Here is a 19538-nt window from a genome sequence, read left to right as displayed (position 1 = left end):
TTTTCTGTATACTCACAATAAAAATAAAGTGTTTTGCTTTTTGACAAATAAAGAAAAATTAACATGATGCGATTTCTGCCTTCTCTCTGTCAGTAAACTCCCATTTGAAACGCGTTCGAAAATGATCTATAACTCCGCGAAAATTCAGTCAAACAGGCAAACAGACCCACGGGCATAAAGCTTGAGATCGCATCTTTTAAATGAAGTCATTTATATAAAAAACAAATATTATCAGCTTCTGTAATCTGTATAAAAAGAGAGCGACTCCTGTCGAGCTCATTACGAGCTAATTCACTGTAATGTGACCACTCCCCGGAGAGCGCGTGCTATTCAAACACAAATTCTGAGAACTATTTCAGAGCTGTGAAACGCCCACATCAGCTGTAAACAAAGCGCGTCGCGACTCCTCGCGAGTGAGACATCATAGCCTACCTTATGGAGAAAAGATTCCTCAGAACAGTGCTGATGAGGAGCAATATCTCCTGAAATGAGGAGCAGATTCCGCTGAGGAGTGAGGTAGGCTGTTTTCTTTTCTCACGTGTGGAATAACGTTATGGAATAACGTTAGTGTAGGCCTATGTAAACCGCAAAAAGATGAATCCCATTTCTATAATATGACTCGCCTTTCTGTGAGATGAATGAAGGGGACATATTTGTAAAGACTGTTTAGCCTAAATATGAATCGCGCGTCTGTGTGTGAAAGAATAAACTGCTTTGCTATAGCCTACTGAGATGAGTAAAAATCGACTGGAATATGTTGAAATAAAATGTATTTGTATAAGCAACATATTAAACTGCAAAAAAAATACTATTTTTGTCAAAAATAAATTCATAGACTGAATTTTTTTTTACAAAGAAAGAGTACACTTGAAATATTGTTGAAATTGTAATTATTGTTGTAATTGTAACATTTTTAATAAAATAGCAAAACATATTTACAAGAGAGATGTAAGCGAAATCTTAAATGGTCAATATAAGACTTCTTCTAAATACATCTTTTGTCCTTGCATTGTGGCTCAGTCAGTGTCACACCTGAATGAATGGCTAATTATGCAGAGTGGGTGGGACATTGTAATCTAAGGTGTAAACTGCTCCTCCCCCTCGCATATTGGCTTTCCAAGCAAAACCTGTTTTACACCATTTAAATCAATGTATTTTTTTTGTGAACGATAAAGCAAGACTATTTTCACATAATTTTGAAGCTAGAACTCAAAGGGACAACATCCATTAGTCAAAAGTCTTGTGGACACATATTTAATATGTGTTTTGTGGTCTTAATTCAGCAACTTTCATTTTAATTTTTTCCAATAACCACGCATAAACATTATTCTCTTAAAAATACAAACATCTACATACACGTTGCTCGCATATTATGGTAGCCCTGTTTGTGCTATATAGAGTGAATTTACACCTTTGCCATTAACATGTTTATAAATAACTGAAAAAAGCACAAATGTCAAGGCATGTCAGAACATCTCAAGGACCCCAAAAACAGCTTGGTCCCCAGAGGGTTAACTGCTCAGATATTCCTCCGAATATTTGACCAAACTATTCCACTCTCCAAGTACCTCCAGACAGAAAGGATGGACATCCTCTCTGCCCATCGAATGGTGATTGCCACACAAGAGAGCCTCAAACGCATAGCAAGGGATTTCTCAAGTGTTGAAGGCAGCGGCGGACACGTTTGTGAAATGGACAAATAAAAACATTGAAGAAAGGGAGGAAGGAACAGACATTGAGGTAGAGACTGCATTGCCTCAGAAAAGAGCAAAGAAAACAAAAAGCAGGGCTGAAGAGATGGCTCAAGATTAGCTTATTAAGTGATGCAGAGAGAGCGTACGAGGTCAATGTACAACACTCAATTCTTGATACAGCTGTTGAGGCCATTCACAGAAGATTTATGACACTCTTTTTGCAGATTTGGCCTGGCTGGACCCCAGGAATTTTCAGCAGATCAGGGCCACTTCTCTTCATAGTCAGGCACTTCAAGACTTAAGTAAATGCCTCATCAAATTTGACAAGCACAGCTACAGTGGACAATCTACAGTCAGAACTAAAAAGTTTAGCAGGACAACGGGACAGGCTCAAAGTGTCACATCTGGATGAGTACAAGACCAGAACAGCGGAGGATGTTTCGATAGGACAGGAAAAGGAGACTGACATTGTGCATAAAAGCTGTGCCCAAAAATGTTTGTGCCCAAAAATTGCCCACTGTGCTGCTATGAAATACTCAGGCGGTTCAACATGTTGTCAGGTGCGTATCATCTTCTTGGGCTTACATATAAGTTCCTGCTTACCCTTTGGCCTGTGAAAGAACGTTCTCAACACTCAAATTCATCAAAAGCAGACTTAGGAGCACTTTGTCAGTAAACAAACTGGAGGCATTTATGATCATGGCCACTGAAAAGACATTCTCATGGCATTGGACTCAGACGTAGTCATCGATAGGGTCGCTGAGAAGAGTGAATTATTGAGAAAGCTGCTCTTGTAGCTTAATAAGGTAAGATGTTTTTGAAATGATTATGAAAATATTCATTGCAATGTAGCAGCTGTCTAACCTCTTCCTCTCTCGCTCAATCTGTGAGTTTACAGTAATTCAAAGTTACTGATCATCTAAGCAATCATTTATCATAACTACTCTCTCTCTCTCGCTCTCTCTTTCTCTCGCACACAGACACACACACACACACACACACACACACACACACACACATACACAATGCTCTTTTGTTTTTAAATGTTCATCCAAGGAGTTCACAAGCATTTTGACTAAGTGAGTTAACAGTTTATTCAGTGCTATATTTCGGAAAGCACTGATCATTTGATCAGTCATTTACAATGTGTATTTTCTTTCTCTCTCTTTCTCCCTCACACACAGGATGCCATCACTTTATTGGAGGATGAGTTCACCTGAATCCTTTTTTACTTGGTAAGTTGGCAGTTTATCTAATGCTAAAGACAGTTACACTCACCTAAAGGATTATTAGGAACACTTGTTCAATTTCTCATTAATGCAGTTATCTAATCAACCAATCACATGGCAGTTGCTTCAATGCATTTAGGGGTGTGGTCCTGGTCAAGACAATCTCCTGAACTCCAAACTGAATGTCAGATGGGAAAGAAAGGTGATTTAAGCAATTTTGAGTGGGCATGGTTGTTGGTGTCAGACGGGCCGGTCTGAGTATTTCACAATCTGCTCAGTTACTGGGATTTTCACGCACAACCATTTCTAGGGTTTATAAAGAATGGTGTGAAAAGGGAAAAACATCCAGTATGCGGCAGTCCTGTGGGCGAAAATGCCTTGTTGATGCTAGAGGTCAGAGGAGAATGGGCCGACTGATTCAAGCTGATAGAAGAGCAACTTTGACTGAAATAACCACTCGTTACAACCGAGGTATGCAGCAAAGCATTTGTGAAGCCACAACACGCACAACCTTGAGGCGGATGGGCTACAACAGCAGAAGACCCCACCGGGTACAACTCATCTCCACTACAAATAGGAAAAAGAGGCTACAATTTGCACAAGCTCACCAAAATTGGACAGTTGAAGACTGGAAAAATGGTGCCTGGTCTGATGAGTCTCGATTTCTGCTGAGACATTCAGATGGTAGAGTCAGAATTTGGCGTAAACAGAATGAGAACATAGATCCATCATGCCTTGTTACCATTGTGCAGGCTGGTGGTGGTGGTGTAATGGTGTGGGGGATGTTTTCTTGGCACACTTTAGGCCCCTTAGTGCCAATTGGGCATCGTTTAAATGCCACGGCCTACCTGAGCATTGTTTCTTACCATGTCCATCCCTTTATGATCACCATGTACCCATCCTCTGATGGCTACTTCCAGCAGGATAATGCACCATGTCACAAAGCTCGAATCATTTCAAATTGGTTTCTTGAACATGACAATGAGTTCACTGTACTCAAATGGTCCCCACAGTCACCAGATCTCAACCCAATAGAGCATCTTTGGGATGTGGTGGAACGGGAGCTTCGTGCCCTGGATGTGCATCCCACAAATCTCCATCAACTGCAAGATGCTATCCTGTCAATATGGGCCAACATATCTAAAGAATGCTTTCAGCACCTTGTTGAATCAATGCCACATAGAATTAAGGCAGTTCTGAAGGCGAAAGGGGGTCAAACACAGTATTAGTATGGTGTTCCTAATAATCCTTTAGGTGAGTGTATAAGGAGTTCACCTGTCCATCCTTTTTGATTGGGTAAGTTGACAATTTATTCAACACCACTTTTTTTGAAGTACAGTATGTAATGTGTCAACTCTCACTGATTCTTGCTTACACATTACATGGCGTTAGTAGTTTTAAGGAGTAGGAGTTGGTATACATATTCAGGGGAGCGCACGGATGGGTGGTTTTTGAGATCTTATGTGGTGGTGGGCCAGTCCTCAAGTGAGGAGTTCATAATGTGGTGAATACCCGCTCCCATTTACTTCATAGCGTTGCGATCTGTACACTGCTGTCTCTCCCTCGCGTCTGACATGCAGGAGTCACTTGGAGAAGTCGGAAGCTCGTTGCGCGTGGTGCACGCTGTGAAGGTGCGCTGGGGACACTCTAAAACTGTGGGAAAACACCTTCTGTACTGAAATTGGAGGACCAGATTCAGTATACAGTGCACCTTATGAACCATGGCGTTAACTTGAACTGTACTGTATTTCTGTCAGTGTGTGACTACAGCTCGTTAATAAACAACGTTTTTTTATTGATCCATTTCATACAATCCGCCTTCATTTAGCAAGTGCACTTGCGCAAAAACATTTTTCAAGTTCAACATTTGTTGTTTTTGTGGATGCTGCTGATAAAACACCTTCGCTGAGACTACAAAGAGACATGCATTTGTTTGTGTGTGTTTCTTTTGTAAAAGTTTCCCCGGATATACTTCCCTATTTAATGCACAATTGTCCTTACAAATTATATTATCAGCATTACAATTTGAGTAAATGTAGCTGTGTAAAATGTAAGGGATGATGCCACCCTTCTAGAACAATGTGCATTTACGTTTAAATTGTAACATATTTAATGTCATAAAATTACAGTGTAATTAGTGTTAGCTCACTATCTTAGCCTTTTTCAGTGCATTAGGTGAGGTAAACTGAGAATATTAGTGATTTCTTTATCAAAACACAAATACTGGTACTGTTTTGGAGAGAAATTGGGTATTTTTTAATCCCTCTATTTAACCCATCTCATGGTGTGTGATGGTGAACTATCATACGAGTTTCTAAAGTTTTTTTTTAATTATTTGCACAGTTATGAACATTGATATTTTATGTGCAACAAGCATGCTCAGTGGCTTTACACCTAATTTTTTCAAACAATATGATTTAAATGGTGATGAGTGTACTGATTTGATGCATTTTAAAAAGATGGATGATATATATTCTTCAATGTTTCTGACCAAGAACAAAAGATAATGTGAATTACAGTATGTACAATGTTTTTTTTTGTACTTTATGAATTATAGTGTACAGTGTTTATTATAAGGGGTAGAATCCGCAGCTCAGTACTCACTACTCAGGAGTACTTTTAAATAAGCTACTTTTTTAGTTTTTAGTAGTTTTTTGGACAACTACTTTTTACTCTACTCACACTACATGTTTTGGAATGTAATGGTACTTTTACTTGAGTATGTTTTTTCAGTACTCTTTCCACCACTGGTTATTAATGATGTTGCCCTGATTCTCTGTAACTTATATTCTTTGAGTGTCTGTCTGAGACCGTTTTGTGATCTGTGACTTTAAAGATTTCCAGATATTTCATTTGCACACTTCACTCAAACACAGAACCAGGAAACAGGAATCACATGAGTTCAGGGAAAGAGTACCTGAGGTGTAGTTGAGCTGTTGTGTGTTTGTGTCTCTGTATTCATGCAGTAAAATGGCAGAAGCCAGAATTACTCAGGATGAATTCATGTGTTCAGTGTGTCTGGATCTCCTGAAGGATCCAGTGGCCATATCTTGTGGACACAGTTACTGTAAGATCTGTATTACAGACTTCTGGGATCAGCAGAATAAGATGAGAGTCTACAGCTGTCCTCAGTGCAGACAGACCTTCAGGCCAAGACCTGCTTTAGCTAAAAACACCATTCTGGCTGAAATGGTGGAGAAACTGAAGAAGACTAAACTTTCTGCTGACTGTTACGCTGGAGCTGGAGATGTGCAGTGTGACGTCTGTACTGGAAGAAAACACAAAGCCGTCAAGTCCTGTCTGGTGTGTCTGGAGTCTTACTGTCAAACTCATCTCGACCGTCATGAGGAATTTCACTCACATAAGCCACATAAAGTGACTGATGCCAGTGGACGACTGCAGGAGATGATCTGTCAGAAACACGACAAGCTCCTCGAGGTTTTCTGCTGCACTGATCAGAAGTGTATATGTGTGCTGTGTATGATGGATGAACATAAAAACCACAACACTGTATCAGCTGCAGCACAGAGGACAAAGAAACAGGTATGAACATTAAACTACACACTGATGAAATAATGTTTATATTGGCACCTATATAATCAGGTAACATCGTTCACACTGCAGACGTCACAGAAGTGAACAGTAACTGCAAGTGGACTTTCACTGCTGAGCGTATTTTTGCTTTGCATTAACTTAACAGAAAAGATGGTGAAAATGCACTGTAAAAATAGTTATCAGTTTATATGTTTATAGGTTTGACAAAATATGATTTTGTGATTTTATTTTCAAACTTGATTTGCTGTTGTGGTAGGGCAGTTTCAAAGCACATATTTGGCACACTACCTTTGTCTTGCCCTCGCTTGATGTTGTCCTCACTTGTCCCCACTTGATGCTCAATTTAAAATGCTCCCACACAGCTGAGGTCTTCGCCATTTTTGTCTTATCTTCCAGATGAACTGAATCATGACGTTCACTCATGGGGGATTTTACTGGGGCATGTGAAATCCCTCAGCCATGTTCAGGAATGCGCTTCTGTCCATACAAGTTCATGCAGATGTGCGATAGACAGAGAATACTTCAGTTGCAGGGAAGACTTTACTAGGCTAAGAAGGAGCAAATATATTCATTAAGTATAACGAGGTTGGGTTCCTTCAACTTTCCATTCTATTAAAAAACGACTAGGCTATATAAGATAAGTAAGGGATAATGTAGAACGAGGCGGTTGTTATAGCGAATACAACCCCGACAGGCTGATCAGGACTCCGACGCGAAGCGGAGGCTACCTACCAAATAAATCAATATGGCTACCTACCAAATAAATCAATAATTTGACACAAAATATTGACTTAAAAAGGAGTTTATTGATTTAAAAACAATTGTATTGCTTCCCCTTAAGAAAATAGTCCATTACTCTCTACGGTTAGAATCCTGCATCCATAGCAACGCTCTGTTTTTCATGGCAACGGTGTGTTATACTTAGCAGTTATCAAGAAATAACAGACCGCATTCTACATTAGAATTCACCCAAGCCGTGTAATAAAAAAAAGAGTATTGTATATCGCCAGATTTTATAGTATAAACATATTCAAGTGTAAATGAGAACCATTTTGAGGAGGATGCCAGGTGTGCAAAAAACACACAAAACAAGTAATAAAAACTCGGTGAGTGTTTTAGCGCAATTTTCTCACCTCATGGGATCACAACACTAAGAGATAGTAAATCCTGGATTTTTTTTTGTGCGTTCCCGAGATTAGACCTTCCTTAACATAATGCCGAAAACCCGAAGTCTCTAGGTGGTCTGGTTGAGGAGTAGATAGAAGTGCAAGATTGGTGCGCACAGACGCACAGAACAGAAATCATGAGTTAACAAGTGTCCGGTGGAAAATTGCGCTAAAAAAAGAAAATTCGAATCCAAAAATTGAAAACTGAATACCAACCCACAGAACGAATATTCGAATATAGCCCTGTTTCACTCCAATGTCAAAATTATTTCAGTGTGCTTTTAAAGTTGCACTGTGTAATTTTAGCGGCATCCAGTGAGGCTGTGAATTGCAACCAACAGAAGTTACTGTGGCCGACAGGAAATTATGTCATCGTCTGAGACAGCAGAGAGTAGCCAGTTAAGCAATAAGGTTTCTTTTCAAAGATAAATTAAGAAATTAGGTTTATTTAATTATTCAGTAAAACAATGTTATTGTGAATATTATTGTTACTTGTTCATCATTGTGTCAGTGTCAGTTATTCGCTGACTTTAGCTAGGTTCTTTGCTCGAAAAACAACATTGTGACGCAACACGTTTGTCAGTTTAGGGCCACTGTAGAAACATGTCGGCGCATTTCAATGTTAGGGGACATGCGCTGTATGTAGAAAGAAATGGCTTGTTCTAAGGTAATAAAAACATAACGCTTCCATAGCACCACTGAAAACATAGTTATGTATATGATATTGCATTTCTGTCAACAGATCCTCCTAAATATTACACATTGCACCTTTAAATAATGCCAATCTCTAGACACACACAGTGTATTCAATGAAAAATAAATAAATCGACAGAATAAAATGAGAAATGTTATATTATTTATTTTAACAGTATGGTTTCTTCACTTTCAATAATGCAACAGTAGCTTATTACTTTTTAGTAAAACTTAAATGAGCCCAAATCCAAGCATATATTAAATTATTGTTTAGTAGTACTATTTCACATTCTAAGTAAACGTAATTAATGAAAACAAAAATATCAAATACTATTGCCTTTTCATATGAATTTATCAAACTTTGCCCTATTATTATGTGAATAAAACAAAGGCTTTAGTGTTGGTGTATTACTGAACTCTAGATTGTATTTCCACATGTGAATAAATCACTTTCAATGTTTTCACTGTTACTGTCATTCATTCTTTAAACATATAATTTCAAAACACTACATTTTGAGAATTATGATTGCAGTCTTTCCAATACATCTAAAATATAATATCTTTCTTATGCTAATATTGAGTTTAAATGTACTTAGCATGTGGTGAATGTTTGCTTAAGTGCAATGTAATTATGTTACCGTGGTAATGGGGTCCTTGAGCAGCTCATTAGCGCCCCTCCAGCTGTTGGGACCCTGGACAAGCGCCTAGTTCACCTGTGCCTAGAAACAGCCCTGAATGTCAACTGTGATTTGTTACATTTATGTTATTGCCAGATGTTTTATCATCCAAGTGTTTTTCTAGAAAGTTCGCATATACTGTAGTTTAAGTGGCAAATGCTTGATCTTGTGGCTTCAACATGATAAAATGAATATGAGAAGAATGAAGCTGATGCTGTTAAAGTGCTGGATTGAGGAGAGTTACAAAAGATCAAGAGCCGCACAAATCTGACAGTAGTGCAGGTTATTGATGAAGTGTGGAGATGATGAGCTTTGATTTCTGTTTTCTGTAGAGTTTCCAGTCTCTCTCAGATCCTCCTGAATCTACAGACGTAAATGACAATCCCTTCAGTTCTCTCTCCTCTTTTGATGGCGAGAGAGAATCTGTCCGTCAGCTGAGAGACAAACTGGAGGATTTCTGCAAAGAGGAGCTCAAGATCTCTGACAGAGGTAAAGTCCTGGAGATTCTGCTCTCAGAAATTATTATCCTCCATCATCTCATATCATGTAGAAGATCATATTAGAAATGTCTTAGGATCTGATGCAGGAATCATTTTCTCTTGACATGATAATCACACTCTTCATGTCTGTTGATTTCCACAGTCACATTCACCAACATTGTTCCCAGAACCAGGAACGAATTCCTTCAATGTAAGTCACTAAGAAAACAAGCAGAGAAACTCGCTGAGTGTGTTCATGTTCTTCTTGAAGAAGGTGAAAGAAAACATGACAGAAGAGTTTTATAGTTGATCATGTAAATGATGATTTGCACAAGATATATTGAACATGAAGAGTTCAGCTACATTAATAGATCTGACAGATTGATAATTCCTGATTCTGGATTCTGATTCAACCATTCCTGATGTGTTTTTATCTCCATCAGATTCCCATCAGCTCACTCTGGATCTGAACACAGTGAATAAACTCCTCCGTCTGTCTAAGAAGAACAGAGTGATTACTAACACTGGCACAGAGCAGCCGTATCCTGATCATCCAGACAGATTTGATGATGTGCCTCAGGTGTTGTGTAGAGAGAGTGTGTGTGGACGCTGTTACTGGGAGATTGAGCGGAGTGGGATCTGTGTGTTTATATCAGTGTCATATAATAGCATCAGCAGGAAGGGACAGGGTAATGAGTGTTGGTTTGGATATAATGATCAGTCCTGGAGTTTGATCTGCTCTCCTTCCAGATACTCATTCAGACACAATAAAATAAAGACTAAACTCCGTGTAAAGCCCATCAGCAGTAGAATAGGAGTGTATGTGGATCACAGTGCAGGAACTCTGTCCTTCTACAGCGTCTCTGACACAATGAGCCTCATCCACACAGTCCAGACCACATTCACTCACACACTCTATCCTGGGTTTAGGGTTGATCCTGTGTTTTGGGATGATTTAGAATCATCAGTGAAACTGTGTTGATAGGGTTGCCACCTTCAGGGCAAAATAAGGGAAACCCATCTTTTCTGCAAATTGTGCAGTTTGCCTTAGTTACTTGACATTTACAGAGCCATTGATAACTTTTTTTTTCTTATTCAGCCTTATATATCTTGCAGAATAGCTTGCGTTTAACATCCAGACGTGAGCTCAACATGTTTAAAAAGGTTTACGGCAGTTTAAAAAGCATTATGGCGACTGATCTTGATACTCTGTAGATAGAAGTACAGTTACTTCTATAGAAATAAAAAGCCTCTAAAATGCAATCGCGCAAATGAGCTTCTGTACTATTTGTGAAATTGATTTCTTAGTATTTGCTATTAGTATTCTACATATTGCAACATCTAAATCAAGTGCATTCTGCTTTAAAAATAACATACGATGTAATACAATATTTACACTGCAAAAAAAAAAAAATTTAAATTGTTTACAGATATTTTAGTTTTTTTTATAATGTTAAATAATAAGATGGCTTTCTTTGGGATCCAAATTTCAAAAAATAAATTAGATTTGAAATGTAATGATTTATGACTGCTGTGTATGCCTAATGATGATGATGATTTAATGCTCTTCCCTGAATAAAGGTAAATATAAATATATATTTAATGAACAGGTTAAATCTCATCTAACAATGTTTATACAACAATGTTGTCACTGTTGTGTTGTGTTCTGTTTAGTTTGTTTTCATTGGACTTGTCTACCTGTCATCTCGTCACGTGTCATCTTCAGTCATTATCAGTTCATCCGTATCACCTGTGTCTAGTTAATTATCATCTGTTCCACCTTTGTTTCTGTGTTTTTTATCAGTGTTAGTATTTAAGTTACTTCAGTTCAGTCAGTCTTTATCTGTTATAAGTCTTAGTCAGTGCGTGTGCCTATTGGAATTATATTGTAAGTAAAAGTTTGTATTGGAGCCTTTTCCATTGTCAAAATGATTGTGTTGGCTCAGGAGAGCCAGAACTTTTTTCCTTTGCCCTGGGCTTTTGCAGCCTTGCCGTCACCAGCACCCTCGACGACGAGAGCCTGAGGACCTTGTTCCTGATCGGGGGCCACTTTCAACCGTCCCATTGATCTCCCTGACACCACGGGACTGAACTGGAGGGAAACCGTTCTCCGGTGTCTGGAAAGTGTCGGGCCTCAATCAGGCCACCTCACTGCTTGAGCCCTCAGCCAAGATGGCCACCTCCTCACCGTCTGAGCCCTCAGCCAAGAAGGCCACCGTCTGAGCCCTCAGCCAGGATGGCTGCGGAGGCCAGTCCTGCTGAGCCTGAGAATCTTCACGTCGTGCCTGCCGAGACTGTACACAGTGTGCCTGCTGAGCCAGAGCCTGCGCTTCCCATCTACCACCTCCTCCCATCTACTACACCTCAACCCTTCTTCCACCACTGCCTGTCAGCCCCTCAGCTCCTCCTACCACCTTCAGGGAGATGAAGTCGCCGTGGGTCTGCCGGCCTACAGCTCCAGCCTGGTCCGTGGATCCCGTTCTCCACCTCAAACTTTCTGCAACCAGGTCTCCACCTCAGCCCGACGGTCCATTAACGGCTCCTACCTCCCTCAGCTCCACCGTGGCCCATCTGGTCACCAGTTCTGCCAGGCTCCCTCGTCCCCCCGGTTCCACCTTGGTCGCTTGTCGACCTTCCCTCACCTCTGGGTCCCTTTGTCCCCCTGGCTCCATTGGACTCCTCACTCCCTTCAGTTCCTCCTTGGTCCTCACTCCCTCTGTCTCCACCATGGCCATCTGTGTCCCCGTCTGCACCTCAGTCACCAGAGCTGTCCCACCGGATCCTCTGCGTCGCCTGGATGCGTCGGCTCTCCAGCTCCACCCTGGGCTCCTCTCCCACCTGCGGCCCCCTGGAGTCGTCAGCCCTACCTCCTCCCTCTGTCTCCGCCCTGGCTGCCTGCACAGCTTGCTCCGCCCTGGTCCCTCCTGCCTTCAGTCTGCCCTCACCTGCTCTTCGTCCTCCCTCTCTCCCTCCGCAGTCTGCCTTCTACTGAGTCCCCTCCCTCCGTCCGCAGTTAGTCCTTCTACAGTTTGAGGATGCACCAACTGGGAGGGGGGAGTAATGTCACTGTGTTGTGTTCTGTTTAGTTTGTTTTCATTGGACTTGTCTACCTGTCAGCTCGTCACATTTTGTCTATCAGTTCATCCGTATCACCTGTGTCTAGTTAATTATCATCTGTTCCACCTGTGTTTCTGTCATTAGTGTTCATCAGTGTTAGAATTTAAACTTTTACACCGTGACAAATGTACTAAAATTGTCACTGTTTAGATTTCCATAGGATGGAGAAATAAAAGGTCTTATTGACTTTTTTACAATGACCAACACCAACCACTTTAGCAAGACTGATGATAACTTACAATAGCCACTAGCTGACATATTCTCCTAATGACATTAAAAATATTGGAAATTTTATTTTATCAATAAAAGGTAAAGTGTATCACGTTATTTATTAATTTGTTTATTTATTATCATCACATCCTAGTTGTATGATTTTTTCCCCTGGTGAGCTCAACAATAATTACATACACTTAGACAAAACAGCACACATCCATTAACCCATCAATTACAAGGAATGAAATACAGATGCACTTAATCCCAGATGAATTAAGAGCATGAACCTGTAAGGGAAACACACACTGGAAAGACCAGCAAGTTTTTTTCCAGTTATTTGCAAAAACTGAAAATGAGCAAATATGCAGGCAGCTGAGGGAAGCAGATAATGAGATAAGGAATGGTGAGCTCTAGACGAGACTAGACAAAGTGTGTGTGTGTAGCGGGTCCTTTTAACAGGTGCAGAGGGGATCGCTGTGGCTGAGTGAGGGTGGAGCCTGGTGATTTCCGTGACAGTACCCTCCTCTCCATTGACCGCTCCTGAGGATCGAGGACCCCAGTGTCAAGGTGGACGACTTCTGCTGCGTGGTGCAGGTCTCTCTGGGTGAGCATTGTGGAAGGCAGTGAGTAGATCAGAGTCCAGAATGTCCCTTCTCGGGATCCATGAACATTCCTAAGGACCATAGCCCTCCCAATCTACCAGATATTCCAGTTGACCATCTCGGCGTCCTCTTCAACTGACGATAAGGGAGGCATGTCACTATCACCAGGCTCTGTGGAAGAGAGGGGTACAGGTAAGTGATAACATTTGAGCTGTGACACATGGAATATAGGGTGAATGCAGTAGTGATTAGGATGCTTAAGTTGGAAGGATACTGGATTGATCTCAAAGGGTCCAATGTACCTGAGACTTACGGCTGTTTCACACCGCGGCGCGTCAGCGTAACTACATCGTCACTGCAGCAGCTCTACATATAAGCGAGCATTTCTTTACAAAGACAACTATAAATTTGTTTTTAGAAGTTGGTCATTAATAAACTTGATAGTCTTGAAGTTTGTTCAAATGGAGAGGTGTACAACAATTGCATGTAAATGGTAAACAACAAAAACAACCAAGAAAACAGCTCTGATCTTGTCTTTTCAGTCATACTTAGAAATGTTTACAAGACAGCAAACATTTAATAAAAACGTACACTCGGGTGTGATTTGGGCATGTACCTGTCTGTGTGTTACATAAACTAACCCATATGAAAAAAAACTGCATGGTTCATATACAGCAACCATATATCTTCCTTACATAAATCGACCAGAATTAGGCTACCTTCTGTGTTTCATGTAAGGCCCATACATGTCTTATACAAAATCAGACCGATTATGGCCACTTTCATACTAAATAGCACACATACAACTTGTAGGGGATTTTTGCATTATATATGAATACTGTTAAAAGACTTATGAGTTTTACATGACAAAAGTATGCAGATGTGTATAGTATTAGTAGAAATATATAAAACTCATATAAAATTCATATATAAATCATTTAAAGTTCTTATATTGAATCATATGCTAGTCAAATTAAAGTCATATAAAATTTATACACATTTTGTGTAATTTGTTTATATGTTTCATACAGATTTCATGTTTTGATGACCAACATCTGATTCACTTGTATGCAGTTGGCAAATTTTTACATTGTACAGTGCAGAAGCCGCCCGGTTCGAATATTACTGTCAGAGTATCACTGACCTTTATGAAGACTGTTAATTTTCCTACAGGATTTGAAAGAGCAGTTGAAAAGCAATGACATTGTAAGACTGTGTATTTACATTAATTGTGAACTGGGCCTGTTGTTTGTGAACAAATCATAACATATTATTGCAAATGAACAAAGTTGAGTCAAACATGTTTCTAGAACAGTGATTAAAATGTTGAAAATTGGCTGGAATATGTTTTTGTTATGTGACATGAACTCTGGTGGTGATGCACTCTAAAAACTTTAAATATGATTTTTTTGGTAAAACATTTTTACACTTAGAATACTGATTAGCCTAGATTAAGCAGTGAAATCAATTACATACACTGTATTAACTGAGTAAATATAAGTAAAACAAATCAAATCGATCCGAGTAACTGCATTTGGTACATTAACAAATAAAATTGAGTAAAAAAAATAGAGGGGCATTTAGAAACAAATATTTATGAGTACTATTAACTGTGTTTATATGCCAGTAATATTAACTTTTTTATTTCCTCTAAACCTTTGTAAAAATATTCCATACAACCACCGGTATAACTTGACATTGGCCTTTATTGTCGATGAGTAGCCTACAGCAATACAGCACATTTTATACTATTTTTAACACGTATACAATATTGGCTACATATAAACTCATGTAACAAACATTTTCGAAGTAAAAATTAAACATTTAGGCCTAAACATTCAAGTAATTCAAGTGTAATCAACCGGTCTGTTATCCAATATCCACCGGATCAGCGCTGGTTACCGTGCCGGAGACGGACTCGCCTCTGCGGGGGAACCTCTAACTTTACACCGCCGCCCTGGATGCTGCGACGCGACTGACACCATAACCTGCCAATAAACAAACAGTACACAGTTCTGAGGACATTATCATCCAAATTAGTTATATTCATTATCTTTAGGAATATAGTCGTGTGTTTTTTATGCAAGGCGTTACAATCACGGGAAAAGGCAGGCGGAGTCGACACTCGTTTAACTCGTGAGTAACATTGCGTCTCTTTATGTTCTTTCGCATTAAATAAAATTATTTAAAGCACATTAATGATTATACAGATACATAAAAACATACACACACCTGAATTTCACAGAGGAAATGCACCAGTTTAGCGACGCTGAGAAGAGAAGAACTCTCAAGACTGGCGAGAGACTGAAGAGTGGAGAGACAGCTCAAACAGCGCGCGCACACTCAACCGCTGAGTGTCGTCAGAGGGTGGGGGAGGGGTGCATTGTTTTAATTGATTTAATTTTATGTGTGTTAAAAATTAATAATATTGATTTTAAGTAATAGGCTATTTGTGGTTCTTGAAACAGATCAGTTTAATTATCCATTCCCAAATAATGTGATAGAAATTTGACAAATATTTTAGCTAAGCGTATTTTAAATAAATAATTGCTTAGTCAAATACTAAATTATTTTAGTGAAAAACTTCAACCTTAAATACAACTGTACATTTCAGACAAAATTAATTGTTGGAGTTTTAGTCAATTATTTCGGTATGTTCAACTCAAACTATCAAGTAAATGATATTCAGAGATTTTATTAATAAAGTTAATTACTGTGATATTTACCTAGCCACTGAATTATTTTTTAGAGTGATAAGCATAAGAATCACTTCGACATTTAGGAAAGTTTTATGTTTGTAGGTTAAGAATAGAACTGTTGTATACCATAGTTGTACTGTGATAAAGTTTAGAGAAATTGTCACAAATGAAAATGAAATCTGGTGATGCTGTATTTAAAATGAAAACTATTGATATGTGAAATATGCAAATGTCTCTTGTAGAATACACTCTAATAAATAATTTTGTAATTAAAATGTGTGCTTGTGTGTGTAGTTTAAATGTTGTGTTTCATCTAAGGCTGATTATACAGTATGATTGACTACAGGCATAGGGCTCGACTTAGGACAAGATAAGAACAAGCATGAGTGAAGTACAGCCTTATACTCATTGGTAAACTGCACTGTATTTTATACACATCCATGCTGGACGTTCATATTAAATTAGCATTATTTTCCTATGTTTTTACATCATGAAAATCTATATGGCTTTAGTTGTATGTAGGACATATATGACATATATGATTAAAAATACATTAATATTATGCAATTTATATATGTGGTTTTTGCAGCATATATGTCCCTTACAATATTCTGTTGGAACATATAAGAATCACAGATGTTTTGGGCAAACCTTTTCCATATGGGAAAAGAAAGCTTATATATACACATATCACCGAGTGCTCCCAGTGTGAATGCACTTGGATTGATTAATTGATTGATTGATTGGATTGAATTGATTACCATGCACGGCGAAAACAATATGCGCCGCTCACGTTTGCGGTGTGAAACGGCCATTAGCTTCTTGCATGGTAGGTGTAACCTGATGTTCATGGTTGAAAACCATACCTTTTGGTCGAGTTTGATAGCTGGGAGCTATGGATCTATGGACTTCATGGTGATTATGCCTCCGGACGGCTCCCTGCAGAGGACGGTGAGCCAAGTCCCAGACCCTTCTCACTCTCTCTCACAGGTTGAAGTCTCTGGAGGACCTTGGCAACGTGTTTGCGATGTTCGGCAAGGCTCTGGGATTAAATCACAATCTATGTACACCAGAACGAAACAGTGAAGGAACTCCCGGAGCAACTCATGCAGAAAATCCTGAAATACGGAGGGGGTTTATTTCCACTGTCAAGCACCCAACTTGTGCATTTTATTGTGTGTTTGCGAATTTATAAATTTAATCTTCAAGATACTTTCAGAAAAAATCATTAAAACTATGAAGAAATAATACTTCATTTGTGTATCACTTATATACAGGACATTTATTGAACTGGCAGGTTTGTACTCACTGGTGAGCGATTTCAATCACTACACAGGCAGCAAATGACCCTTGACATACTTTCGTTTTCATAAAAAAATCTGTGAAATATTACATTTTTAATTTGACTGAGCCTTATAACAAAAATTTTTGGTATTGAATGAATAAAATTTATAGATTTGATTTTTTATTACTTTTTTTGCTTATACTGATTCTTGAAATATATTTTATTGTACACATTATACAACTATTTTTAGACTCAAATGAACATCATATGTCCACATTTTTAATATTGGTAAAAACTCTTATATATTCAATTCGGACAGATGAATGAACTCTGCTTTATTCTCACACTCTTTCAGTTTTCACACATTTTTCACTATTTACATTATTAATACAGGGATTATCTGGTAAAAAAAAAAAAAGTTAGATAGTACATTTCTATGCACTTCTAAAATTGTAGACAGCAGCGTGTGAACAAGACTTTTATTTTGGTATGGGTATATGACGTCATAAGGCTGCACCGCGCTCCTACATCTGTTGTGATTCGGCTGAATAAAGGTTAGTTTTAAGAATTTAAGCTGTATAAAAAGATAGAAACCGTTTAATGCTTTATTCTTTCTTTCTTTTTTAATAACGATGTGAAATTATTTTATTTTCTATATAGCATTGTAATGTTTTATCTTAATAAATGATATTTTTGTGAGTAAAGCGCTTCCACACATGAGAAACAGTAAACTTGCGTCTCATTTAGCTCCCCTTTATCGTGAATCAGTTTATCATAAACACGAATTCAGTCACTGGTAAATATCGATGGAGAAACCGAGCTTTTCGACACTCCGAGTCAATTGAATCAAATATTTTGCGAAACGATTCAGTGATTCGAATCCTTTGAGTCACGGGCTGCTCAAACAGAGTAAATGAACGAGAACAAACACTACCATGTGTTATAGCTATCTTTACAAACCAAACGGCTAATATTTTTATGAAAGTGTAATCATTTCAATATAATCAATGATTCATTAAAAAGCAAATGTAGATCATAAATTCCTAAATATTGAGTGTTTATTAATTTGCAGCGTTGGTTTTGAGTGTTTTTTGTTTGTTTGTTTTTTTGTCTAACCAGTTCATTGAAGACCTTTAACTCTTAATTATTCTCATCTTAAGATGGCGTTCATTAAAGAGGAGAGTGAAGCCTTAAAGATGGAGTTTATTAAGGAGGAGATTGAAGACGTGAAGATTGAAGAAACATTAAGGGTGAAACAAGAAGAAACTGAGGAACAAACAGGTTGGTTTCATTCTCAAAGCTGAATTAAGTCATTTGATCCTTATTAAAATGTCCAGCTCTACAGAAATAGTGAATGTACAAAAGTATAACCATACAGAGATAAAAACAGAAGTAGCCTAAAAAAATAATGAATATGTGCAATAAACCCAATATCTACTTCTGAATAGGGAACATTGGGAAAATACTTTTTTTTTTATATATTTGTCCTCAAAAGTCCTCTATTAACATTTTTATATACTTAAACATAAATAGTAGTAAATGAAGCAATAAACAGGTTGGTACAGGTTGGGAATCAAATAAGCACGAGGGGATTGGGAGTAGAGATTAAACATGAAAATTTCATATCACTTTTTTAGTGACAATTTATCATGGTTATCATTTATACGTTTTTGTTAATATGCTGTAAATGTTCAAAAAGTACTGATACACACCGAAATAATTTCACCAAGTTATGTATTAATCCAACAAATAGAATTAGCACCACTTTGCATTTTTGTGTGAATAAACATTAGAATATTAACGTTTACATTACATATGGTACCAAGTGGCAATGAGAGGTAAGAGTTTAAGCAGGGTTTAAAGCGCCCCTATTATGTTTTTTTAAAGGTTACCCTTTCGGTAACACTTTATAATAACGTTAAGTTGTAAGTAATTTATAAGTGGTTAGTTAATGGGCAATTCCACGCAAAAGTCATCCTTACCATGAAAAAATAAAGTTTTTACCTAAAGATCAAAACCCCTTTTAAGTTGTCCATTTAGGTCTGTAATATACTGTATTAATGTGCTGTATCAGAAATTAAGAAAATTGCCTTGTTTTTCCACCACATATGAGGTGAGCAACAATGCTA

At 38.3% G+C, this 19538-nt stretch overlaps 3 protein-coding genes across 3 annotated transcripts in view; 2 read left to right on the top strand and 1 right to left on the bottom strand.

Moving 5' to 3' along the window:
* The window catches only part of LOC307157334 (uncharacterized protein), a 180643-nt gene that overhangs the window by 59077 nt on the left and 102028 nt on the right, over positions 1–19538 (bottom strand). The window lies entirely within an intron of this gene.
* Positions 1–19538, top strand: part of LOC307157330 (uncharacterized protein) — a 599307-nt gene that overhangs the window by 573486 nt on the left and 6283 nt on the right. Inside the window, exons 1-2 of the mRNA XM_079869209.1 lie at positions 17896–17963; positions 18570–18690. Coding sequence (XP_079725335.1) covers positions 18570–18690 — 121 coding nt within the window. The 5' untranslated portion in view covers positions 17896–17963. Of the gene's footprint in view, positions 17964–18569; positions 18691–19538 lie in introns of the transcript that reaches the window.
* LOC307157363 (tripartite motif-containing protein 16-like) lies at positions 5796–12936 on the top strand. Its single transcript, XM_079869257.1, has 4 exons — positions 5796–6466; positions 9347–9503; positions 9657–9704; positions 9937–12936. Exons 1-4 carry the CDS (start codon positions 5894–5896, stop codon positions 10473–10475), a joined length of 1317 nt encoding a protein of 438 aa, XP_079725383.1. The 5' UTR covers positions 5796–5893; the 3' UTR covers positions 10476–12936.

The sequence above is a fragment of the Squalius cephalus genome (genome assembly GCF_949319135.1).
Source record: "Squalius cephalus genome assembly, chromosome: 4".
NCBI lineage: Eukaryota > Metazoa > Chordata > Actinopteri > Cypriniformes > Leuciscidae > Squalius > Squalius cephalus.
The sequence above is the reverse complement of the archived record's forward strand: the minus strand, read 5'-3'. Positions and strand labels throughout refer to the sequence as shown.